This window comes from Aplidium turbinatum, chromosome 6, assembly GCF_918807975.1.
Source record: "Aplidium turbinatum chromosome 6, kaAplTurb1.1, whole genome shotgun sequence".
Classification (NCBI taxonomy): domain Eukaryota; kingdom Metazoa; phylum Chordata; class Ascidiacea; order Aplousobranchia; family Polyclinidae; genus Aplidium; species Aplidium turbinatum.
In genome coordinates, this window is record NC_137477.1 from 6,433,228 (window position 1) to 6,460,878 (window position 27,651).

Here is a 27,651-nt window from a genome sequence, read left to right on the forward strand (position 1 = left end):
TAGCTTCGGCATATTTGCATCGATAAACAACATTATCGTGCGCATAAAAGTAAACAATTCAACAAATTAGAATTCACAGTTTCAAACAGAATCAACTGGTCATTTGCTATCACAGGATATCTCAGTTTTGCTGATATCCAAGAAAAAACGTCTTCCCAATAATTCTTTACAACATGACATTCGCAAAACAAATGAAAGGTATTCTCTGTAGATTGTTGATCAATGCTTGATTTAGAAATGCGAGCATTATTCAGAAGCCTATCAGCACAATTTTGCCTTGACTGTGATTGCTACGAAATACTGATCGCAAATGAAAAAAAGTGAAAATTCTTTAAAAAGGTCGCAAAAGTTCTATTAAATTTCGATTAATTTATTAAAAAACATCAATTTACCTCATGAATGATTGATTTTTTTATCCTGTTTGCCAACATATAACTTAGCTCATTACGTGACTTCATTTGCGTCATCAATCGTCGCAAGTGCTCCTCAATTTGAAAAACTCTAAATGTGTCGCTTCGAAACTTACGGAAATATTTGCTTTCGTTAGAAGCGATATACTAAAATTTTAGCCAAAGTTTTTTAGAGGTCCGCAACCGCTTCGAGGGCAACAAAGGGATCCAAGACAAAAAGGTAACCACTGTACTGTCATTTGTCAAACAAAACTTGAACGATTTTTACAGCCAAGATTTTGGCACTTTCAATACATCTTTTGTCCGAACAAAATCAGAATGACTCTTGTATGTAAAGTGGGCAAAGCAGTGTATTGTAATTGCTCCTCATGACCCAAAAAAACTTGTTTGTTGCTTGATGAGGCTAATGTACCAAACTGATACTTCATCAGACTCATCATCACACTATAGGCCTATGTCTAATTGAACGAAAGCTAAATTTATACTGAATGTAGGTAAAATACTTTAAGCATTAATTGATGCATCTTTGTTTAGAATTGTGTATTACTTTGAATACACAAGCTAATCAAACATACAGTAGTCTATATTTTCATCCTTATAAAACAACCTAAGGAAGTTACTTTTTTTTTGTAAACTTGTAATTTGCAGAATAAAGACTTGGCGCTGTGCTGTTGCTAAATATTTACGATCATCACTTGTCACTGCAAGTAATATACGTTATTTAATGAGTACTGATGGACAATAAGTAAAGATATGAAGAAAAGACTAGAGGTTGCTGAGATGTGGTTTCTCAGAAGGATGTTGAGGATATCTTGGACAGAAAAGAAGAGTAATGACGAAGTTATGAAATTAGCAAAAGCAGAAAGGAAATTAATAACAACAGTTAGAAGGCGCCAGATGCAATTTGTAGGTCATATTCACAAGCATGAAGATTTGGAAAAATTAGCACTATTGGGGATGATATAGGGAAAAAGAAGCAGAGGTCGACAAAGATTAACTTATTTAAACAGCTTGAATCAACGGGCCACAAACACAATAGTCAAAACGAACGATTTTATAGGAATGGCAACTGACAGACAAATTTGGAAGACCATAATCGCCAACGTCTGTATCACGTTAGGCACATAATCATCAATGAGTAGCCTACTATCAACGATATTCATAGAGCTGTCGATTTGTTGTATAGGACAACCAAGTCTCGTATCAATTTGCCGCTAATGTGTAGTTTATTAAACCAATTATTTTCTGTGGATACTTCCAGAAGTTACAAAATCTTCTTTTGTAAACAATCCAATAATGTTTAAACTTGCTCAATGCTATAAAAATTCAGAGCTTATTGAACTGAAATAAATTTGTCTATTCTTTCCAAGGTGATATTTCTTAAGAGTCTTCTACAAGTAAGCAGTGGTGAACTGAGCAAATGGCAGTTGAGCAAGTGACAACTAAGGTAATTTTTGTGTCGTTCGCAGCTGAGTGCTCTCGCTGTTCTTCTACCTGACAGCTTTCTGAAAGCTCATTATGCACACTTCCCACTCTCGGCTCGGCCATTTAGCCTACATTAAAACACTACAACTACATAACAAATACTAAAGTGTGAGGTGCCACTGCAATATTATGTTCTGACGCTTATTGATTGAACCGCCCTAAAAAAAGAAATTTATTTCATTAACTATATAGTTTCTAAACAATACACGAAAAGACAAGCAAAGTCGTGATATCTCAAGCAAGCACGTTACACAGCAAACAAACTTGAAAATAAAAACTTGGGTTATTGAAGATGAAGTTTTTATAAATGTGTACAAAGAAATGTTAACAGCTTGTATAGGCTGCCTAAAATAGCAAAAATAGACGTCATGTAGGGGAGAGTGGGGAGGTTTGAGCCACTGGGAGGTTTGAACCATGGCTGTTATTGCGGATACCATAAAAGTAGAAATGACGTAACTATGTCTGTAGACAGAGGAAGTAAAGTGATTCCAAAGCATGTCTACGTTAGAGCGATAGCAGCAGCGATTTTAGCGCAAGCAGGTTAGAACTTGTTTTCCTTGCAAAAAGTAAATTTTAGGAATTTCAGTTTGTAGCTGCATGCCATCTTCGCTGTTTTACTTAGGCAATAGTTAATACTACCATGAGTAGTCCTATCTAAAAGGTGTTTAATGATGCTGGCAAATGCTCTGTAAGTGAAAGATTTAATAGCTGATTAGACAAGTTTCTTAAAATGGTGGCAACAGGGAGGTTTGAACCAGTTGATTCGGGAGGTTTGAACCGGTGGCTCAAACCTCCCAGAAGAAAATAAGTTTTAGTAGCTTCTTCTGAAATAGTTTGCGGTCTGTAGTAGTCAATGTATTGTAAGTCTAGTGCTTTAGTATGCATTTGGCTACTTATAAATAGGCTATACAGTCTATGTTAACTGTAGTAATATTGCGAATTGCTTACACAGGGTATTCCTATTGGCCACAGTAAATTACAAGCATTAGTTGAATTTAAGTTTTTATTTCCATCACTATGCCTCGCAAACATGTTAGAACTACAAGCCACGCATCAGCCACTCGTGAGGAGATGTTGCTTGCTTTGGAGGAAATAAAGAATGGAATGTCGATCAGAGAAGTTGCCAAAAGAAGACATATTAACAGGACCACTTTAGGTCGCTATTACAAAGAGTGCAATCGTCCTGGATCTGATAATGGTAGACTCTCAGAAAACATTGGCTATAATAGAACGAAGGTAAAAAGTCTGGTGTTTCCTTGGGAGTTGGAAAGTCTGCTCGCACAGCACATAAAAGACCTGGACGATAGATTTCACGGACTCACACGCACCAAATGCCGTGAGTTGGCTTTCAGTTTGGCTGACAAGAACAACATTCAGATGCCAAGTAACTGGGTGGTTTCTAAGATGGCAGGTTTGTTTTATTTTAAGCCTATGTTGTTTAAAAATTGAATGAGACTGTTCACCAGGCATTTAATTCAATAACATGATACGCTCTTCTGGTGTAAAATAAGCAAAACTATCACAAGGTGTTTTTAGTGATAATCTGCATTTATTTTCCGACGTTTCGTTAATCAGACACGATTAACTTGTTTATTAATTCTGTGTGGAAAATTGTGTACGGTAGCACATTGTAGATCACATTGGTTTGTTTTTTCGACATTACTCAACACACACCACCTCTCAATTCTTTCCCATAAACTTTTGCAGGAATTGACTGGTTTGAAGGTTTCAAGGAGAGACACCATCTGACATGTCGTAAACCAGAAGCGACGTCTTTAGGAAGAGCGACAGCTTTCAACAAAACAACTGTTGGGGAGTTTTTCGACAACCTTGGAAGAGTTATGGACAGGTCTCGTAACAATAGCCTAACATTGCTTTGTACTTAGCAATTCTTATGATCTGAAAAAGGCTTCATTGTATCGTTTTGTGTTTTAGGTACAACTTTGCTGCAAGTAGAATATACAACCTTGATGAAACAGGTGTCACAACCGTGCAAAGACCAAATCATATCGTGACAACGAAAGGAAAAAAACAAGTTGGTTCTGTGACATCTGCAGAGAGAGGAGAACTTGTAACAGTTGTATGTGCTGTCAGTGCTTCAGGTGTTGCCATTCCCCCCATGTTTATCTTTCCAAGAGTAAGATATAAGGAGGAATTTGTTAGACATGGACCAGCAGAATCCATTGGAGAAGGTACCAAATCTGGGTGGATTAACGAAGAAAAATTTTTGGTCTACTTGAAACATTTTGTGAAGCATAGTGGTTGTTCCCCCTCTCAACCTGTCCTCTTAATTCTCGACAACCATGAGTCTCACGTTTCTTGGGAGGCTGTGGAGTTTGCTGATAAAAGTGGCATTGAATTGCTGACTTTGCCTCCTCACACTTCTCACAAACTTCAACCGCTTGATAAATCAGTGTTTGGGCCATTTAAAGGCTATTACAACCAGGCTGTAGATGGATGGATGCGAACCTACAACAACAAAACTTTTCGGATTTATGACATTCCACAATGCGTTAAGGAGGCTTTTTTAAACGCTATGACGCCAAGGAACATCACTTCTGGCTTTGCCTCTACAGGAATATATCCTTTTAACAAAAGTATATTCACAGACACAGATTTTGCCCCATCACTTCTGAGTGATAGACCAAATCCCCAAACAAGTACCTCCCATCAACCTGAAGTGAATGAAGCTAATGTTATGGCCGCAGTTCCCAACACTATTGCTAACCGATCAACTGATAATGCTTATTTCTTTGAAGGTGCGACACATTTACCCGTATCTTCATTGCAAGATCTCGAGGAATATCACGCCTCAGAAAGCTTCATACCACCCAACGAAGTTATTCCATTACCATCAAGCAAAACCCCAAGAGTTCAACGCAAAAGGAAACGAGTAAAAAGTCGGGTTCTCACAGAGACTCCAGAAAAACAGGCAATAAAAATTCAGCACGAAGAAAGACGTGCAAAGCAGGAAAAATTGCTCAGAAGAAAACAAAAAATTATTAGACCAAAGCCAAAGAAACCCCCCACAAAACGTGTGCTAGCTCTTAATGAAAGCTCAAGTTCTGATGAGGATGATGCAGTTCCTTTGGACGATATGTCAGACACAGCATCAGAGAGTGGAAGTAGTGTAAATGAAGAGCAAAATCCCAAAGAACTTGCTGTAGGAGATTTTGTTGTTGTTAAATTTAATACCAAAGAGAACACACGTCATTACATTGGCAAGATAGATGACGTGGGCACAATCGACGAGGAGCCTGAAGCTCGCTTCTTGCAAAAGGTTCCATCTACAAATAAGAGTGGAAAGCCATCATTTACATTCAAAGAAAATGATGAAGGGTCTTTTCCACGAAGCGACATAGTAAAAGTTTTACCCAATCCACAAAAAGCGGGAGGAACTGCAAGAAGGGAGAGCCATTTTATATTCAATTGTTGCCTGAAAGAGTTCAATTTGGAATGATAACATATTGATGTTGACAATGCTTAATTACTCTTACGAGACAGTTGATTGACAGTTACTGGTCGTTGTTTGTGTTGCATGTTTTTTATTATTTTTGTACTTATACCGCTGTAAATGTTTGAGACATCTTTTTCATTGATTATTTGTGAAACAATGTGTATTTATCCAACTTTGAAAAGGTGGGTTAAATTACCCCAGTGTGGTTCAAATCACCCTTTTGAGTGGTTCAAATCACCCCAACCCAAGGGTGATTTGAACCACTTGAGAACTTTCTGAAAATACTTTATATTTTTCGTTGTAATAAATTTCATTTGCAAATTCACTTTGGGCTTGCTCAAGTACATCCTAGACTTGGATGTCATGCAAAAAAATTGCTGAAAAATTGAATCCTGAAGCAGACATTAGGAATATTGAGAAAAGTGGTTCAAACCACCCCACCCTCCCCTAAATGTTAGGAATTAAAAAAGCGTCGTAATGATTTACGATAGTATAATACACATCGCAACACAAAACATGTTAAACATTCATATGGGTAATTCTATTTAAAGACAACTACTACTAGAAGGAAAAATGAATGAAAAACGAAATAGGAATAGACCACCAAGAATTTGGTCTAATGATATTAGATGGTCAGGACTTCATTACAAAACTACAAAAGAAATATTTTACAGCAGATGAGCTTGGCGCGTCATTGCTTCCAAACCCTTTGCGAGAGGAAGGAACTTAATGATGATAATGGATAGATTAATGTAGCTTGCCCATGAAAAAACAAAAAAATGTTATTTGCTAGCCTATATTAGCTTCGGCTATTTGCCAAATATATCGTAGGTTACAACTACAAGTCTTGCGTAACCACTTATAGGCTAGCAATTGATTTCCTTGATTTAGAATTTTTAACATCTTAAAAACTGCATAGCATTCAATAGACCAAAAAAAAAAAAGTAGAAGATTTAATTGAAGTAAAATGTTATCATTATTGCCACGTTGGATATCATGTAAGATAGTACGCAAGAAAAGTAATAAAATATCAATAGAAACTGTATTGCTTCGTTAAATTGATTTCAAAAACTAATAGACATCTGCAATTCATTTCACCAACTAGTAGGTTTGCAGAAACGTTAGCTAAGTTTAATTTTTTTTTTTTTATACTTAAAGCTGCAACTGAATAGAAAATATCGGAACTCAGCTAATTGATAATAATCAAACTACGAAATACAGGCAGAAAACTTTAACAATTGTCACAAGAAAAATGATAACAAAAAAACAAAAAACACAGTAGAAATAATTGACCACGAAAGAACACTGGCCACCAAATAGCGGGCACAGTAGTGGAGTTAGAGGTTTGGCATTTGTTAAGTAGGCTCTTAAAAAATGTTAAGTTGGAATGTTCTAAAAAAAGCCATCCTACGTCGTTTATGATTCTCATTCTAGATTGAAAATAATTTTTAGTTGAAACAACCAGGGCTAACATGTATCTTTTTAATTGCAATGGCATGGCTTGTTCTGTGATTAAGCCAGCATTTTCAACTTGAATTAAAAAGAGCCACAAATGCCTCTTACGAATGTTGATTGCTTCGTAACTTAGATAATTTTGGCAATTAAACATATTGGTGCTCATGACCAGGGTTTTTTAAGGTTTGGTTTGGGTGACCGCTAAGTAGTTTTAAGAGACCGCAAGTGTTTCATTTAAATACCAAAAAATAGCCATAACTACATACAATCAACGCAACATAAAATGAATTATTCGACAAGGCAGAGCTTAAATGATAGTGACAGCGACCAAACAGGATGCCCAACACGGCCGCCAAACAAGTTTGCTGCACAATCAAACAAAAGTGTGCTTGTTGGCTTCGGCTTGTTATGTTTCCACATGTAAAAACTGATCATTATGCGCCGTAAATCAGAAATAAACATTGACGAGTATCGAAGGTGCACTTCTTTTGTGAATAACTCTTGATTCAGCTGTTAGCTGTACCTCCACTTATTCTTTTTTTCGGACGTGAACTATTGATCGTAGGCTATATTTGTATTATCGACAAGACATAGCGAGAAACAACCATTACTTTTCTACTGTAGTTGCAAGTCCAAATTTTGGGAAACCGCTGGAGAAATTTGGGGGATCGTTTCGGTCCCCCAAAACACCTTAAAAAAACACTGTTCATGACTATTATTAAAAGAAGGTTGAATCCTAGCCATAAAAGAGAGTATGGCTGAAATGTACTGTACGTATAAAAATTGATAGACCCGTACAGATATACTGTAGATACATCATGAAACATAAGTAGGTATTGCGCATCCTACATAAAACGAAATAAAATTCGAATGAAGCAAACGGTTGGAAAAACTCAAGGTACGAAGAATCTGAGAAGCTGAGAAAAACACCATAACTCTAGACTCCATCGCAAAATTGTCCAATTGCAACATATCGGTTTGACAATGCTAAAACAGGTTACTGAAACAGCACGGTAATTTCGGCTTACTTTCTAGTAGGTTACTAAAGTATTCTTTTTCCAGATTTAGATCCTGGACACAACCACTGGTTAGAAATGCTTTAAAAAATTGAGGGAAATGATATAAATTTCTTTACAACTTCTTCGCTTCAGCTGTTTTGTGTGAACGTGTATTGCTTTAAATTTTGAAACAGGTTACAAGAATAACAAAGAAACTTGCATCATATAATTTGTGTTTTCAAGGCCAGATTAGCTACTGGCAACACTTACATCACATGCTGTTTGATTTATCTTAGAGGTTGTACGTCAAATTTTGGAGTAATCCGCAATCCCAGCTTGTTCAACTTTTTTAAAACTTGCATCCGTGATTTACTCTGTCCACGTTTGTTGGATGGAATGGCTGTATATATACTGCATATATGCAAACACAGAGCCATAAAGTTATAACTAAAAATACGCAGCGACAGAAAAAGAAAAACAGTTATCATAATTGTGTATACACAATAACTGTTATCACATGTAAAACAACGGTTGAAAACTTTAAATTGACGGCATATTTCATTCATTTGTCAAAGGCTTGTACATCTACATGTTGTTGATTTCGGCGATTGGGCGAGCAAAGTCAATTCTCATGGTTGATCTATCAATCAAACGAGTTCCTTGCAAGGTGTTCAAAGCAAAACTAGCAGTTCCAATGTCCTGAAATGCAACAAAAGGATGGTGTCAACATCAATGCTAGTTTAAAGGCTAGTTTAAAGGTAAAGTTCTTTTACGCCAAGCAATTTCATACCAGGATTCAGTTCAGATTGAATTGCAGCATTTTTGGATACGATCCTCAGCTATACATGCAGAATAAAATCAAACTGGTTTATCTTTTTCAATATTTTTTAACTGACCCAAGTTTAAATTGGATATAAGTATTTTCATTTAAGTAAAAAGGATAAAAAAGCATTCACTCTGTTTTCAATTTGAAGTATTTTAAAAAAGTATCTAAACAGAATACACACACATGGGCCTAGAGTTAGTGCCTAACTTACATCTTTCGACCATCGGATAAACGCCGCTAGTCCTCGGTGCATGTTTTTGATGACATCGGCAGAAAGGAAACCACATGCTACTTTTAATGTTGTCAATGCATAGCATACAACTTAACAATGCAAATATTCTTTTACAGATAGGATACGTATGACTTTTTACAGAATCGTGGCTCTTTACTGTCCTTTTTAAAAGCGATGAAAGCATAAAAATACGCAATCGATTTTGAAACTTTTTGATAATCTTGGCATTTTGAAATTTCTATTTGATAATCTTGGCATTTTGAAATTTTTATTGTATTAATTCCAATATATCATCGTAGTATCGACTGCAATATGACGAGGACAGCTTCTCTACCAGACAGACGACAGCATTGAAATGTTTACAAAGTCGTCCCAAAACTTTAACGATATATCTATAGCACATGTCATCTGATGGAAGCAACCGGAGCACAATTCAAACATATGATATTTGCTTAATGAGATAGATTGGCCCCAACGTAGATATATCCACAAAGAAAACGCTCTGTCTACAATGCTATGACGAGATAAAAGAATGGCCGACCAGCAAAGCCACAAGGACTTTGAGCAAATCATTGTCTCGAATATTTGAAATGCAGTTGTACAGTAAGAAACCTTATACTGACATTTTTATTGCATCCCTTGGATCTTACGACGCTTTATTTTAGATAAAGAATTCCACAGCGCGATCAGATTAACAACGCCCATGGAGCGATTTTACGACATTATCAATAACAACAACAATATAATGTCATCATTCGTTGTTTCGAAACGGTTGAAAGGAAAAAAATCTTAAGACATGGCAAGCAGCATAGAAATTGATTACCTTCTAAAGGAAAATTTTGTCTTTGTTTATTTAAAATGTAGATGATAAAATGTCCCATGGACGTTAAGTTGTTTGATATATTGCAAAAAACATTTAAATCATTTTCTCATCATTTGGTTTCGTCTTGATGGCTGGATGGGCCACAAATGGTAAAAAAACGTTGTTTTCTTTAGCCCTGCTTGTACGTCATTTTGCTGCACTTGCAATTGACGAAAATTTGATACTTTTAATAACCAGTGTGGAATTGGATCCGCCTACCCTTCCTTAGAATAGAGCCTGGCAGATATCCTAATCTTTACCATTTATATCGCGTTAGCTCTTGTATGAGTCAAAAAAAGTAAATGTAAAACTTACAGCGAATTCAACAATTGCACATGGAATTCCTCCAGAAGAAAGTAACTTGGCTCTGATGAAGCCGTGGAATCTGAAAAATAAACCTTTGCGTTAGTAGCCTAGTAGTAAAAGTTGTCCAGTTTAATCGGTCGATGTCTCCGTTACCAAGGGTGGCTGGTCCACCTCTACATGCGCAATCGCCTTCTGTAATCTGTAATCCACATAAATCCATCCTTTTTGATAAAAAATAAACCTTTGTATTTTAAAGATTAATTCGTTCTTACAGTTTGGGTGGAGAGGTAACATTTTTTAAACCATAAACAGACATAACTCAGCAGCAACACCACATTTAACATTATAAAAACAAAAAATATAAGCGAACGTTTTCGGCTAGTCATATGAGTATGACTAGTATTCAGCAAAAGCTTGAACACAAACAGGGATGGATGCAGGAAGTATCCGATCTTGCAAATACATCATGAAATAAGGTACTTTTCTGTGTTTTAAGGGGGCAATCGCCCCCCTCCCCAAGATCCTCCATAGAACACAAGTAGGCTACAAATGCAGCAACATAGGCTACTGTAGAGTGTAGAAGATGTCTCACACACAAAAAGAAGTAGCAAGTAAGGACATATTTCAGAATGAAGACTTTTGATAAAAAAATTATTTTATCGTTGGCGTTAAATTTATAAATAACAAATTTAGCGGCGTTAATCAATTTTATTGACCCACTGACCCAGTGCATAGTGATAGTTGTCACGTTCAACACCTCAACTCCCGGATCCCAATCTACGGTTTATAAATGAAATTTAGTCAATCGTAATCATCAATCAAAGCACAAAAAGGTCAATCTCATACTTTGAAAAAATATCTTTAATTTCCTTCTCAGTGGTCGCCAGTCCAAAGCTGGATATGAGAAGACAAGAGCCTGTTGCAGACGAATGCTGTGGAGCTCCAGTGACGGGCACGTTCATCAATGGAGGAGCCCCTGTGCAGAAATAAGCAACATTAAAGAAAACAATAAAATAATTTATTTTTTGATTAATTTGATACCAGTGTCTGAGTATGATAATACATGGCCACTTAAAGATATGGCCTGATTTGTCACATTTTGCAGAAATTTCCAGGTTTTTCTAACTTTGGGCGAACGTTTAAATAAATTTTTCTAAAAATTAGATTTTTACGCTTTCTTTATTCTTTTCTCCAGATGACACAATAGGTTTTAACATTCTCACATTTTGAAAAACAAAGAAAATTTGATTTCGAAGATTTTAATCAGACTGTTAATTTTCAATAACAGTCTGATTTTGCGTTTTTCAACTCTCTTTTTCTCATTTGCTACTGCTTCCCCAAGGCAACAAAAAAGTTTTATGTCTTTAGGAAACCGCAAAAAGTAAAAACATCTCAAAAAATGTCAGTCAAGCACTAGCAGTAGCTGTAATCAAAATCTGCAAAATGTGACAAATCAGGCCGCATCTCCAGGTGGCCATGGATAATACAACACTGTAGTGAAAATATACTATTTCTTAAAAAATAATACAGTTTTATAGGCTATTACATATGCTGTGGGCAAATGATAATAAGTGGGCCCGCATTGCATACTCAATACTTATGTTAAAACATGTAGGAAGTGTTGTGTTATATGTAGACAAAGTGTACAATTTAAAGGCTTGTCCACTTTTAAACAGAATCTTATGACCTACGAGTAGATAGGTCGTATGGTGTATCGACGTTCTGCCATTACGTTGGTATAAATATATTTAAGTACGACATTGTCTGTCTTCTCTAAATTGCTTTTATGCAATGACAAATATGATGAAATATTTATGAGAAAGTAAAATATTCTTTGTTATTTTTTCATAACTAACTGTTTAAAATACACTCAAAATTAAGAAAATAAATTTACAAAACTGTATGTTTCTGTGCTTTGTGTTGTGTTTTATATACAGTATATTATTAGAGCAAGAAATTTCACCTGCCCCATCACGTTAATGACGTGAGCCTTGCTTACAAAAGAAACGTTGAAAACAAAGCTGATTATAGTGATATATGGTGGTAGCGGGCAGTGGCGCAGCTTAAGGTGTGTGTCATGGGACAAGCATATATAAAATGTATCTATTAGTCATGATTTTAATGCAGAACCTGTACTTTTAAAGAAAAATATAAACTAGATTGCGTCCTGGCTTTAGCATTCTCTTGATAAGTTGAATAAATTGCTCTCCTTGCCAATGGACAACACGCATCATACAAACGTTTTGTTCAACTTTAACTGCATGTGTTGGTATTTTTTCTCGTTGATCCTCATTCAATTTATGACTTTCCATCGCTCAATTCTAAAACGGACGTCACCGGTTGGCGACAAATTTACGAAATTCTTGAACCTTGATGCATCTAGTTTTAATTGTGAATTTGAAACTACAAATGATCAACGTGACAAGCAAACTGTGACAGTGATATAATCAACACAAACTTTTTATCACTTTAACCTTTTTATATGGTGAGCACATATGCATGAAATATGACATCACTTTCACATTATGTTACAACAACACCAGAATATGATGTAAAATTAAAAAGTTATCGCGATCGTCGCAATCGGCAAATGACAGAGAAGTTTGGAAGTCCATGATCGTCAACGTCTGTATCAGATCAGGTACATAATCATCATCATCATCATCGCGACCGTATTCAATATTACAATTCAAAAATACCTGCAAGATGCGTGAAAATAGCGCCGTGGTGCTGTGCTGGGTGATATGGTGCAAGATGGTGAAGGGTGGGTGCAACCTAAAACAATCTACAGTTGAAAACGACCTTTCAAATGTATAATCTGTGGCCACTGACGATGCTTTTTAAAAGTCATTAATATCTTCAAATTGCTTTTTAAAGAAGTAATCAACGTGACAGCTGTATTTTCAAACAATAATCAACTAAATTACAACAATTAAATACTTACAATTAATACAGCATGAAAGAGAACCAAAAAATTTCCGTTTTAACATCGAGACTTTCAAAACATTTTGCCAACCTCTCACAGAGCTATGAAATTGAGTCAAAAATATTAGAGTTTACAATTCCTTAATCCTGGTTTGATTACTCCTAAATCTTCGAGGGACGAAATTTAAACGTTTTTGAACCAGGGAAAATTTATCGTAGCTTTCATGGCGCAAATAATTTCAACCACCTTTGGTCGCTCAAGCGTAGGCACAATTGGAAGTAACAAAACAACAGTGATAGAAGCAAAGCATTGTGAAACAAGCCATCTATGTGTCAAATGAGGTGCAATGTCTAGTTACACAAAAGCAGTATAACAATTTTTTCGTCGATTAAATGTCTTTTGACGTGCAAATGGAGACATTAATCTGAAAAAACTTACCTGGAATTGATGTGGTACGTGGTTTGGGGGAGCTTGAATGACTTCCGGAAATGAAGTTAACCTAAAACATTCTCTATTCACAAATTTTGAAAATAGAAGGAATTTCTGTCAAAAAAAATGTTTTCGGAAAACACGCTTTCTCTAAATGTTAACCAATTTAGCAGCTTACATTTTTAAGTTTTGGGTATGTATATCATGTATTGCAGTAGCTGTTGACTGATAAGCGCATAACAGTGATGACAAAAACAAAGATTAGATAGACATTTTGAGGGCTAGTGCTAAAGCGATGTTTCGATGGCATAACTTGAACCTCAGATACATTCTGGTGATAAAATGTTGCGTAACAATAACAATGATACTGCTACATAGTTTATAAAGAGATTTATCCAATTTCTTGCTCCAAAAGCGCTTCACAGTGTAAAAAAGTTACACAAAATAGTTTTTAACTTACTGTGGATTCCATACTTCTGTGGGAATGATATTTGTGGATCCAATTTCTGTAACACACAAGCGAATTTATAATAATAATAATGTTATAATAATAATGTTAGTTTTTATATAGCGCTGTATCCATCGCAGACTGCGTTGCTCCTCAGCGCTTTACAAAGCAGACAGTGTCAATGCAGCCGTATAGAGGCGCAACTGAGTACATTTGTGGAATTTGGTTGGTTAAAGCTTTTCGAAAATGTTAAAATTTTAACATGGCCTTGCTGTACGGATGTTTTCAGAAATACAGATTTTACCAGATTTGTTTCCTACTTTATCGGGTGATAAAGTTTTTCTTAAAACAAGTAGAATATATAAGTTTGTATCCGTCAACGATGTACCTTTACCACATCACTACTTAGCCTCCACGACCTGGGTCGACACATTGTCGTCGTGTGGAGGCTTGCGAGCATCGAGGAATCTGTCAGGCAAGCAAGGTCATGGAACTCCCATATTTAGTTTGACTACAGATGAACTGCTAAACCAAGATAGACCCAACTCCGACATCACGCATATGCTACTATTACTTAGCAATTAGCATAGCAAGCACGAAAAGGGTAATATAAACTAAAGTGGAGTGGCATGAAACTTACGAGAGGGTAAATAACTTAAGACTTGGTTGGAAAATTCTTGCTGAGGTGATGACGATCGGAGTTTGACTTTTGTATTCGCTTTAGCGAATTCAAGACGAAGAGTGTGAGGCAAATCTTGGTCAAATTTTACTCCCTGCATTAACGAAAAATCCATAATTCAGATTAAACGAAAACTAGTAGCCTATGTGTTAAATTATGCTTCGTTTTGTACATAACTTTATTAAAAACAGGCAAATTTTGTAGAAAATTTTCGGTAAATTGATGATATGTTTCATGATAATTTATTTTGGTAATAGTAAACTTGTAAGTTAATTAAATTACTTACATTAAATTACTTACTTACATTACATTAAATTACCCTACCTTTGGCAACTTCTGGATAAAACTTCCATCAACAAAAAATACATCAACCTCTTGAAAGCAACGTACGACGACTCTAAAGCACTAATCAAAACAGACATCGGAACAACCAGACGAATTGATATTATAAAAGGTGTTAAGCAAGGAGATGTCTTGTCTGCTATCCTGTTTTGCATCGTAGCGGCTGCAATAATCTCAGAAACAGAAAATAAGTGTACAACTGGATTCACCATCGGCGGTCATGTAATATCCAACTTAAGCTACGCAGACGATATGGCCATTTTGAATAATTCTAAACTGAAAATGCAGGAATACCTAGATGCTCTGTCAAAAAATGCTGCTAAATTCGGCCTCCAAATAAATGTGTCCAAAACCAAATGTATGACAACCGACAAAACTAACAACACACTCAATCTCACTCTCTATGGAAAACAAATAGAACAAGTACCAGAATTCATATATCTTGGCCACCGACTATCCGCAACCAACGATGGAAAGACTGCAGTGCAACACCGAATTGGCTTAGGCTGGGCAGCATTTGAAAAGAACAAAAAGATTCTAACATCCAATAGACTCCCAATCAAACTGAAAGCAAAAATTTTCAACACCTACGTTTTACCAGTCGTGCTGTACGGTCTAGAATGCGTAAATTGGACATCATCAACAATGAAAAAACTCACTACCTTCCAAAATCACATCATGAGAAGCATGACCAACAAAAGGTTACTTGATCACATAAAAATAGAAGATCTTTTAACTATGACAAAACTACATCCAATTGCAGCAATAATAAAATCAAACGTTTTAAAACTGTTCGGCCACACTAAAAGATCACAATTCGGAATCAGCAAAGTTTGCACAGAAGGCAAAGTAGAAGGAAAAAGAAAACGCGGCAGACAACCAAAACGATGGCAAGACAACATTCAATCATGGACCGGACTCCACTTGACGACACTGGGCGAGTTGGCTCAAAATCGCCACTCTTGGAAACAAATAAGCCATGTTGATGCGCAATCTGCCGCAGGCGGAGATAACGACTAATGATGAAACTTGTAAGAAGCGGTAAACGTCATTAAAACGCAATGTTAACTTTCTTGGGGCAGTTTCCCAATGTTCCTCATATGTTATTCATGCAGATTTGACGATTAAATTGTTGGTTGCCAGTTGTTAATCCTCTATTTTAATTATAGTACAAAGTTAGTAGCCTCCTTCTACGTGGTCGTCCCCAAAGCACGGTCATGCTTCTAGTAAAGAAACGGAAGGAAAAACTAAGAGTAGCCTACTACTGTACAAAAACTGCAACCATTAAGAACAATCAATCTAAATTGCAGACGAAACAAGCTTGTCTACTGTTTGACAAGGACAAATTCAATTCATCTTTATTCTGTGTCAAACCAAAAGCCAAAAATCCATCATTTCTCAGGAATTAGAACTGTCGAGTTTACAGTCAGTGCAGTTTTTATGGAATCATAGTTGGAGTTATCATAATTTAATACAATAAAGTAAACTTACCTGCAGTTTATTTTTGGCTATGTCTGCTTCATTCCTAGACTCAAACGTCACAAATCCAACCGGCTGTGGAAAAGAATTGTAAAATTAAAAGATTATTTGTTAAGAAAAATAAATAAAAAACACAATTTGTTTAAACTGAGACACAGACATAGAAACGAAACAAAATCCCAGTATCAAATGCACAGATAATGCTGATAATGCTCTGAATATTTACCCCTGATGTTTTGCGTTCTCAATATTTCGCGTTTTCAATATTTCGCGTTCTCAATATTTTTTGACGTTGAGTTTGTTGCAATGTCTTCTCAATCGCCACTTTTATGCTTCATGGTCGTTATGCAAAATTAGATTAAGTGTAACATTGATACGTCGTATTGCGTCATTCAGATAGACAAAGCGAGTGTAACTGAAACAGACGTCGTTACGTAGAAGGGGCGTTCTACCTGGAGTTCAGCGCAAGGCTGAGCACTCATCAGAACAGTGAGCAAGTGCGATTCGTTAATCACAAGAGTTTAGCCTCCACGCAAGCCATTAATACAAGAGTGTGTGACATAAATTAGTGGTGCGATACTGGTGAGGCTAGCCTTATGGGAAAAACACGTGCCTATCCCTATCAATCCTCGTTAACTGCAATGAGAAACAGATGTCGATTGCATTTTTCTAAATGCAAAACATGCGAGCTAAGAGCCAAGGCAAGTTGATAGATAAGAGCTGCCGCTGGTGTACCAAACGTTTAATCAAGTGGTGACTCACCACTGGTGCTTTTCCAGGCTTGGCTGTAGTTCTAATGACGGAATCTTCATATCCCTGCAATGTAGAAGTCACTTTCTATTTGAATAAGATACTGACGAAGCCGCCTTTACGGTGGCGAAAGATTTATCAATGAATTATACAACTTTCTGAACATGACTGATTTTATTTACTTGTTTTATTTAATTGTTCGGTTGTTCATTGTTAATGACATCGTGAAGCCGAAACACAGGTTGAGAGACATCAGCGTCCAATTAATTGTTATATTTCATTTGGAGACATTTCGTGGAGTTCACTAGCCTAGTGGTAGCCTACACAGTTTTGTAAAAATTAGTCCTTTCCACATTAATTCAACGTCTTTTTCTACGATGATTCAGACGTAAAAAGAACTGATTTGGTGGCTGGGAAGCTGACATCTGTTAATCATCAATCAGGTGATTTCACCACTCATTCATGAAAAAGTAGGCTAAGTGAGAAAACGATTTCAAAGCAACAAAGTAACATTTGTTTTGCATAATAAAATAATTTCTTGCGTTCTTCTGGTGACTTCAGTTTAAGTTGCCAGAAGGTAGTGAAAATGATAACCAGCATTTTTCCCGACGTTTCGTCAGACAGCATGACGGACTTCATCAAGGGGGCTAAAACAAGTAAGAACAACTTGTTTAACAGCAAAATGACACACAACAAGAAAAAAGAAAAGGTCAATATATTTCTGTGGTGTGTCATTTTGTTGATGAACAGGTAGTTTTTATTTGCTTTAACTCTCTTGATATAATCGGTGTTGCATGCCGACTCAACGACGGAATTAAAACAGGTCACTTTTGTTTTCACTATCTTGGGGCCTACAGTTTCTAAAAGAATGCAAAAATATATATATATAAATGCCTGGTAAACAGTATAGTTGTGTATTTGGTTTTTCAACCCGTTATTCCGCTCACCGAGTAGCTTCTAAACAACAAGTACAGCTCTCGCTTTCTTGCGTCGGCCGGGAGACCACTGACAAATAAAGTTCGGACCTAAAATTCAAAAAATAATAACGTAAATAATATTATAAAATAATGCATTGTATAATTAGTATTATGTAGAATATTTGTGCTGAGGATGCGCATTCCTACAGTTCGCTAAACGTAAAGTATAGCAGTGAAGTGCTTTCACTTTCCATTTGATTTTCTGAACAGTGTTGGAAAAGGAAATAATGCTGATGAACAACCGGGGCCGTGTTAACAGCCCCACGTGCACTCCGGCCAGGGGGGCACGACTGCTTAGGGGACAACCCATTTTAGTCTGTATAACGTTCTTTAACTATTTAAAATTGAAAAAATCTACATAAACTCGACAATCAATAGCTTAAATCACGCAAGGTTGTAGTTATTGCTCAAACCCCCGGCTGGGGGCCCACGCACATTTAATTCCTGCAACATTTTTGGCTTGTAATTCACATGTACGGTAATAGTTTGTTTTCATTTTTGCAAAATTTTCTCCCTCACTGTGCTCGCTCAACCATATTTTATTCATCTAATCAGCGATGTTGTTGTTGGGCAATGGGCATGCATAGTTTCAAAAGTGGATTAAGGGAGTAAAATATTTTCTGTGTCCCACAAAACTAACTAAATAATGTAACATTTCGAAGTAAACACTGCTCACTCAAATAGCCTAGTTAATTAACAACTAACTTAAATTGATAAATTTCAGTGTTAATGAATTTAGGCTATAAAGTGGATTGAGCAGCGAAAATACCAAAGGTAAAGCGAAGGTCGTAATACCTCAGATAAATTTTGCAAAGTTTTAGCTTAACTGATACTGATAGGCTACACCATAACCTACTAGGCTAATTAGCCTACTAAGTACTAACCTACAAATTTGAAGAAATAAATTATTGAAATTTTTCTGTGGCCGTGAATGATTTTTTGAAATGGCCAACTTAACTTTTAAGCCAAACCTTCTCCCCAAATCCAATTTTAATTTTGTGAATTTGGCTACATACAAAACGATCTGTGCCTAGACATCAAACCAATCGTTTTTTACGTTTATTTAACGTCTGCAGACATTGAATCAACATTAAAGTCGACTGATTTGCTGTCTAAGTGGTCACATACAAAGTGTGCATCTTGATAAAAAAACAACTTTATTGCGCCAAAAACGGCTAAAAAGTGACCAAAACAATATCATACATGTCAAAATTTCACGGGGGCTAACCTTCCACACCCCCTTTTCACACCTTTACTTTACCTATACCATACCTTTAGTTTTTTGGACATTAAGTTTTGCATTGTTCCTTTTTTTTTTATAAATTTGGTTTGTTAACACTCTGGTCCTTCCTCAACTTTTTTCCAGATCCGCTACTGAGTTGTCGGCATATTTGATATTTTTTCTAAAATATCTTACAACTATTTGCTGAAATGATGAATGTGAATTTTTTACTACATTGAAAGAATTGGCGGCCTTAACCTAACGCTTTCTTATTCTATTTTTAAGAGCCATTATAAAACATAGCGGCCCACTAGTGGATATCGGGGGGGGGGGGGGGGGGGGGGGGGGGGGTCTAAAATGATGCTCACATGGCCCTGTGAGCAAATGTAGCCAACAAAGTTCAATCAATCTTTTTCAGCATCTACGGTTGTTGAATCAAAGTAAAAAACAACTTATTTGCCGGTTGGATTCAGTCGCTCATAAATACTGAGCTACTGGAATTAATCAAATGTTAAGGAATTTTAAAGAAACTCCCCAATGATTTCCATGTCGCCATAGGTGGTTTTTAAAAGTTTAAAATAGCAGAAAGAGCTCGTAACCCCTGCTGTTGCAGCACGGCGGGTGATAAGGAAGAAAATTGTTTGAAATCTCCCAAACTAATAATCCAAAAATATGAATAAAATTCAATGTTGCTCGACGTTTAAACAACAAAGATATCACTGCTTTGTTAGCCGGAGAGAGGTAGCTTATTATGGTTGTTATTTCCCTTGTGCTAAGAATATTACTAAACAACATGACGATTAGATGAAAGCGGCTTTGTTCAACGAACGGAAACTCTTACATTGCTTCACCGCTAAAAAGCGTCTCATCAATGTAAAAATCGAGAATTCGTCAACAGGGAATTCTCATACAGTTTGTCTTTGTCTGACTGTTTAATATAAATAGGCTGATTAATGTTTGTTTGTAAACCTTCGGTTCTCACAACTTATAACTAACACAAGGTTGCCAGAATGCCAGTTTCGTTTTCATAACAGTACCGAGTCAAAAATGAAATTTGGTCATAGCACCACAATATTATTGTTTAATAATGCACCAAACCAAAAACTTTTATTTGTTGTAATGTTGCTTTGAAGTAAAAAGGTACTTTTTTAACTTGGCATTGGAAAATTGAGCAAGTGGAACATAATAAACAGAATACGTCACTGCTTGCTCAGCACGCTGCTTATTGCAATGTCATAGTTTCATTCCTTGAAGAGAAATGTGCGTGGGGTTGTAGCCTATTTTGTATGTAATCCAAGTGGTTATGACAGTTGTTTGTCTGTAATTATGGTATTAAAATAACTTTTATAAGTGATTGGATCAACTGTGTGTCAACTCATCGTTATAGAAACTGTATTTCTGAAATTTGAAACAAAACACAATAGCCATTTTACAAAAACAGGCAAACAAAGGCAAATAATTTCGTGATTACATGTTGGCAATTTATAATGATCCTGTTCAACTGAAGAGTCTATTCACATTTCTTTATCATAGTCAACCCTTTCTGGGTAATTGCAGGCTAACGAAAATCCATTCTTTAAATTCTAAAAACCGTTGATAATTTGCAAGTATCGTGCTATACAGTAGAGCCAGCCCAAACACGTTAGCCATCACACGTACATTTCTTTGATCAAATTTTACGCTGCACTGTGTGCTCCAAGGTGTAACAAAATATTTGTCTAACGACGCCACGTTTGATGAAGAATTTACATTTCTTTGTGGGCGGCTAATATGTGCCTTGTTCAGAGTTGATCAAACAACGTACTGTCAAGATCTTACCCCTCCTCAAACAAAAAGATTTGTCGATATTACATAAAGCAGTATGTGTCGAAATCGGCCACTTGCTTTTAGTAATTTCTGCGTTACAAAGTTGGTCATAAAATAAAACAAAACATGCCAAATAAAAAAAAAAAATTAATTTCCAAGAAATACATCGGCTGAAGTGTAGGACATAAAATTTGCTATACACTCCTAAATTGGAAGGAGGCATGAAGTGAATGAATTTATAAAATATTTGTCTTAAAGCTAAAAACTGTTAAAACAACATCTCAATTGCATTCTCAGCTTGGTGCAATGCATTGAGAAAGGTGCTCAAACCACAACCCAATTCGCAAAAGTTGCTGTTTTTACTATATTTGAACGCCACGAAATGTTAAAACAATGTAAAAGCGGCAACTTTTGTTGACTAAAATGTTGTTCCTCCCAATCTGAGTGACAGCAAAGAATCAAAAAACAGAAGCGCTATTTTCAAACAATTTATTAATGTCAAAAAAAGAACATAGCCTATCTCGTCATCAAATCAACATAATTTATAAATTTTTGTCGTCACTGCCTTTCATTTTCTTTTGTCTTGAAATTTAGTTGGTTTGATTTTTCTGATGAAAACACACTGCCACTGTGAAAGCGTTCGAATTTGCTGTTTTGTTTTGGCGTAGCCAGAGACCGCTTTGTTTTCGCTTGTCTGTAGACAGCAAACTAAAATTGCTTTTTCTATGGCCTACTTCCCGAGTAGCATTTTAAAGTTTGCATTTTGCTCATCATTTTATGAGTAACCCTTTGAGAGATTTAATTTTTCTACCGGCATTTATTTTACAAAATGCTAGCTATAAAATCTATTTATAGAAAAACGATGACATTTTTCAACTTTTAACCAAACTTACCAAACACATGCAAAATTAACAGAAGTTGCAAGTTACAACCGGATTAACAAAAAAGCGAAAGAAAAAGTTCGTTTTAATTGTGCTGAAAGATAAGTATCTTTAATCTGGTAATATGTAACTAGAACCAGGAATAGACGCCTCTAACAAATAAACAATACAAATAGTGTGTGTTTCAGATAAGCGTAGATTGTTGATGGACAAACTTTTTGTAGTCTAAAAAGCAAGTCACTTCGTCCCTAATTCAAATCAATAGCTTAACCACTAGGCCTACACTTTTGACTGTCTAAAAAGCTTTGTCTTTCCAAAATGCTCTATGTGAATAGTAAATACGAGGCAAATAAAAATAATCGAAAGGTTGAAATAATTATTCAAAATGAACAAAGCAGTTGTTTCCATTGCTCTTCAACAGGAACCTTTTGAGAAGGAAAAGAGCTTCATATCTTTCATTGAAGTTTTAGACAACTGTAAAAGTGTTATATCATTGAACAATAAAAAAGCCACAAAAATTGATTTTTATAAAACGTTGTTTGAAAAACAAGGCACATGCGTAGCATGTGCCAGAGCAGTGAATTCCAGTTTTTGTGATCTGTGGTGTGGTAACACGTAACTAGAACCAAGAATAACCTACATTATAATACAATACACTGTTTAGCAAAACCATCCAGATCGAGGTATAAGTTCAGTATAGTTTGAATGCATTGAGAACATTTAACACTGTTTATAAAGCCTTTTCTATTGATCAGATCAGACCATGGATAATTTCACGTAAAATCAACGTAAAAACTAATCAGATATACCGACCTAGATTTTACAAATTTTGGTTGGATTTTTTACCTTTATCAAATCGATACGAAAATAAGAACACCCGTTAAATAAAAGCAATAACTATAAATTAAATATACATCGACTGAAACCTTCGATTTACGGATGACCTTGATTTAAAGGTACGACGTGATCCAGTTAAACATAATAAAAATGCAGTTTTATTTGAGAGAATTTTCCCATGCTGAAATGTAAGAATCTACTGACAGAGCAGAAGGGCAGGAGAAATGAATTGTTTATTCCTGAAAAAAATATTGTACCTTGGTGTAATGGTCCCCTAATTGCATACACTTTGCTGTAAAAAGATGGTGGAGGCATTTGCGAAAACATTACCACGAAGCCTAATAATTATGCCTACTATTTTATACTTTTCAACACCTCTGTCACGCATACGATACATCACAAAAAGCAATGCTTGATTGAAAATACCATGATTGTAGTCAAAGACATAATTGTACACCTACCCACATCCTCTTTAACACAGGCCTACAACCAATAATGATATGGTGCTTTGTAGGTTTAGCTAGCAAACTAGGGTTGATTTTTCTATCCGAATAACGAATACCTATCCGAATAACGAATAGGAATCTGTATGACGTAAGCAATATATATTTTGTCACTTGGCTGCATTTGAAACTCTTAAATTACTTTTAAAAATTGAACGAGATTCTTTTCTTCTTGGCACAAGTCGACAATACTCTTGCCAAAAAAGGCATTTGTCTGTTTTTACATTGGTTTAAAGTCTGTAGATGTGATGTTGTCAAATCAATGTACAAATGACAGATATTTTTCAAGTTAGGAATCATTGCTTACAGCTGCTTAATGGAAAATAGATAGCTTAAATGATGTATGATTCTGCCACCAGCTGCGGATATAATACTGATGTAGGTGAAATACTGCATTCAACAAGAAGCTATCTATTCATCCTTTAGAATAAAGCAATTATTGTTAAACGCATCACCTTTCGATCGATTAAAACGCTTTGATCAATACACTAAGTAAGTAAAAAGGTGACGTTTATTCTCCTGATTGATTGTGGAAATCTTTTTCCTCGAATTAAGAAAGCTTTTCTTTCAGAGCTTAATCCTGGCACTTTTGCAACTTGTTGAGACTTTGAACCACTGACGTAGGGTCGGCCACCGAGATTGACAGACTAGAATTATTCTATCCATTAGTTGCCGCTAAATAAAGAAGAGTCTTTGGAATACGTTATTCAAGCGCACACCCAGAGAATCGAACTTGAGCCACTTGGTAGTAAACTCTCTTCGTTGGTGAAGTCAGTCGATTAACCAACTGAGGTATTACAGTTTATTTACGAATACAAAAATTGAGACATGTGGCTTGTGGCCTCCAAGTTTCTATAAAAAGTGTAAAGTTTGATTATAACATTAAGAGTGAACAAAAAATTGCTCAAATTAAAAGTGAGCAAAGAATGCAAAGGATGAATAGCTTCGCATTTGTTGACTCCATGTCAGGACGTTGAAATGATATTCATTGCATTGTCACTGCCAATACATCGCTCAAGTAGGCTATTCGAACATCATGACAATTTAAAAATGCGTTTGTTCATGGCCATTCTCTAAGCCCCGCAGCCACACCGTTGAAAAACCTTGGTCTTTACTCAAGACTGTGATTACTAAACAAACATTGTCAAATGAGAAAATATCATAAAACGCTAAGTAGGCATCACGCTGGTATCGATTTTATAAATGCGATCTTGCTACTTATTTATCACCATCATTGGTCTATACTTCTTTATAACAAACTGAACAGTTTTATTGCTAAGTGCTTGCAGTGCTTGCAGAAGATTTCATAATGTTTTGATACAGCTGGAAAGGTTTGTTTGTAAGAGCTTAAAGTAGCTCAATTTTAAGTAAGCAATACACATCACACAGTTGCGTTTAGTTTCCCATACGTACATAAAAACCAGTTCTTTCTAGTTGTTAATCCATATAGTCAGGGCCGGATTTAGATAAAAAAGAGGGCTTGCGCTATTTCCTTTTGTGGCCCCAACCTCCACCCTAACAGCCATAGGCTAGAGCAAGTATTTCAAACAAACAACCAGATTGATACCATAGTGAATTAGTGATGGAGAAATATGCACGCAAGTGTTGAAATTAACCATTTAAAGATTACCAAAATTGGTAATTTAATTCCAACGTTATCATTATGTGAAGTGTTAAAACAGGAAATGTTGGTTAAATAAAATAGTTGTACTTTTGTTTGAAATCATTGCAGGCAATAACATATGTGTTGTTATAAAGCTATTTGACGAATTTGTACTGAACAATATGTTTCAAATGTTGTTCATGCAACGTAAAACTCGGTAAAAGTAATCAGAAACGATTGAAGTCAACTGTTATGAGAATTTTAAAATTTTTAAACATTTTTTTTCAACTCAAAATTATCGTGTAGATTTATTTCGTTTTGAATTAATGTTCTTGTGAGGGATTTCTTTTCGAAGTTTAGCTTGTTTCGAAGAGAGCCATGATAAAGACAAACAAACTTACCTCGTCTTCTTTTCCAGCGTTGTTGTTATTGAGATCTTCGTTCATTTCGTTGTCGGGCTTTGACGATGACAAAACGTTATTGGCTGGTATTCGAAGCGCTGCAACTGGCAACTTTTTTGAGGACCAGAGAAACGAGGGAGAAGTGTTATATTCGAATGCCAATGATGAAGTCCGTTTGCGATTATTTTTCAGCACTTGCGGATGGCTTACTGTCTTCATATACACTATATTTCGTTATTAACTGAAAAACATGTTCTATCTGCACTAGAAATGCAAAAATATTCACTGCGGTATGTAGCCTATAGTAGGAGTAGACAAGTTTTAATCCGGTGACATCTTCGTTATCGAGGGCGGCCGGAATCATTTCCATGTGCCGCGATCGCCTTTACACTTGCCTCCACATTGACTTGCCTAAAGTGAAGGCAAAAGTGAAATAAATGAAAAAGAAGGCCTACTCTACATTATTCAACACCTTCGTATAGACTTGCTTAAAAAAAATTTTTTTAATTTTTTAGCTTTCTTACATTGTTTCCCATGATTTTGACCATGAGAAATCCGAAAATGACAACGATTTTGCTCTCAGATGATGGGATACCCTGCATTAAGAGGCCTAAAAATTCCATTTTTGCCAAAATTACCCATTTTTGACCTGTTAAGTAAAAAGTAAGCAAAAATGCCAGTACAATTGTTTCTGAACTATGTAGTTCGTGGTCTGCATTTTGTAACATAGTCATCACGACGATTATCAGCCAAATCTCAATTATGTCTTGTCTTCCAGAATAATGAGCTAATCTGCTGTCCTTTAATAGATCATTACAGCGCAAGTTTAAAATTTCAGAATGATGTTATCATGACTTTTATGACGTCATCTTGACGTCATTTTCAAAAATAAGTGTAAGGTCTCTTTCTGTCAGACTAGACCCATTGCGAAATCTCAAAAGATGTGTAGCCTATAGGTTGCCTGAAACAAGTAAAATGCCTTTTCCCCACTCGTGGCACTAAGTGCTGCTTCTTAACCTTTTTATTTCCCCCACGCTTCTCAAAATGATGCCAAATATCCAAAGTTGAATTTCCCTTCTTCTCTTCCCAATAAGGCACTAGATGACAGTGTTTCCAGTTGAAATAAAGACTTCCACCGTCAGAATCATTGCTTGACAGGTCAAAAATGGGTGATTTTGGCATAAATGGAAATTTTTAGGCCTCTTCAGGCAAGGAATCTCATCATCTGAGAGCAGAATGATTGTCATTTTCATATTTTTTATGATCAAAATCATGGAAAACAATGCCAGATGCTAAAAAATTTGAATTTTTTTTAACAGGTCTAACCTTCGTCGTTTCATGAGCATTTAATTTTGGATAAGTCTTATGCTTTCAACCGTTGAAACACATTTTCCAAGAAAGCGAAGGGCAGTAGGCTATTATTTATTCTACAAATTCAACAAAATAGCACAGATTTACTGGTTTCGCTGATTTAAAATAGTTATTCCAAATGATGATCAACAATACAATACCGATGGATGCAACCTAAGCTATAAAATGACGAGTTTTTATAGCAGTATATTATGACATTATTTATACTAAAATGTCGAAACGCTGCACCAACTAAATATGAATAAGGGTGGGTCCCTGAACAGAGATGTGGTCTCCCTAACTGGGGTTTTGGAAAATAGGTCCTTCGTCCTTGCGTATTTTAAGCTACAATATCGAACTTCTGTAGCAACCTTTACAATATTTTTTCGTTTCAAACGAATCCAAAAAAAAAGAAGCATTAAACAACTTGAGATAAGTGGGCATCTAAACAACCATGCTCCCTTCCCCCGAGGGGTATGAGGGGCGGTTAGTACGGCCCTGTTACCCAAGACCAGTTTTGAACAATGACATGTTTGCACTACACAATTATAACAACGCTAAAGAAAATAAACATTTTTTGAAGGGGTAGGGGTCATGGCCCAATGCTGTCCCCCCATAGTACACCACTGGGACTGGATATTACACTCATTTTACGGTTTACGAACACCTGTAGAATTGCATTAGGCTAACCTTATTCGCTTTATCTTCTTTTGCAACCATGTCTAATATTTTCTACACTTCTGCTATCGTATGTTATTGCCAGTCTTATTTTTTGCTTTGATACTCGGAAAAAAAAAAAACTGCACTTTTTAATAATTGATTGCAATTCATTTACCTTTCAATCTAATAATTCCACAACGTGTAAATTACCTTCCTAAACAATGCTTTTGCTTTAATGAAGCTTCTAAAATGCTTTAACCCAAAAGAAGTAGGCCTATTATTTAAGGAGCGTAATATTAGCTGCTTTTTGTCAAAGTGCTGTTCGCA

The 27,651-nt window shown here is 35.9% G+C and overlaps 2 protein-coding genes across 2 annotated transcripts; one reads left to right on the plus strand and one right to left on the minus strand.

Moving 5' to 3' along the window:
* Positions 1–2,285: 2,285 nt before the first annotated feature.
* On the plus strand, positions 2,286–5,794 carry LOC145772654 (uncharacterized). Its single transcript, XM_082584520.1, has 3 exons — positions 2,286–3,306; positions 3,603–3,744; positions 3,831–5,794. Exons 1-3 carry the CDS (start codon positions 2,913–2,915, stop codon positions 5,353–5,355), a joined length of 2,061 nt encoding a protein of 686 aa, XP_082440646.1. The 5' UTR covers positions 2,286–2,912; the 3' UTR covers positions 5,356–5,794.
* A 1,613-nt stretch (positions 5,795–7,407) lies between these two features.
* On the minus strand, positions 7,408–25,565 carry LOC145772746 (uncharacterized). Its single transcript, XM_082584623.1, has 11 exons — positions 25,315–25,565; positions 18,032–18,109; positions 17,097–17,150; positions 16,347–16,409; positions 14,475–14,607; positions 13,847–13,892; positions 13,396–13,456; positions 12,731–12,806; positions 10,878–11,007; positions 10,041–10,110; positions 7,408–8,504 (listed from the first exon to the last, which is right to left on the minus strand). Exons 1-11 carry the CDS (start codon positions 25,531–25,533, stop codon positions 8,391–8,393), a joined length of 1,044 nt encoding a protein of 347 aa, XP_082440749.1. The 5' UTR covers positions 25,534–25,565; the 3' UTR covers positions 7,408–8,390.
* Between the last annotated feature and the right edge of the window lie 2,086 nt (positions 25,566–27,651).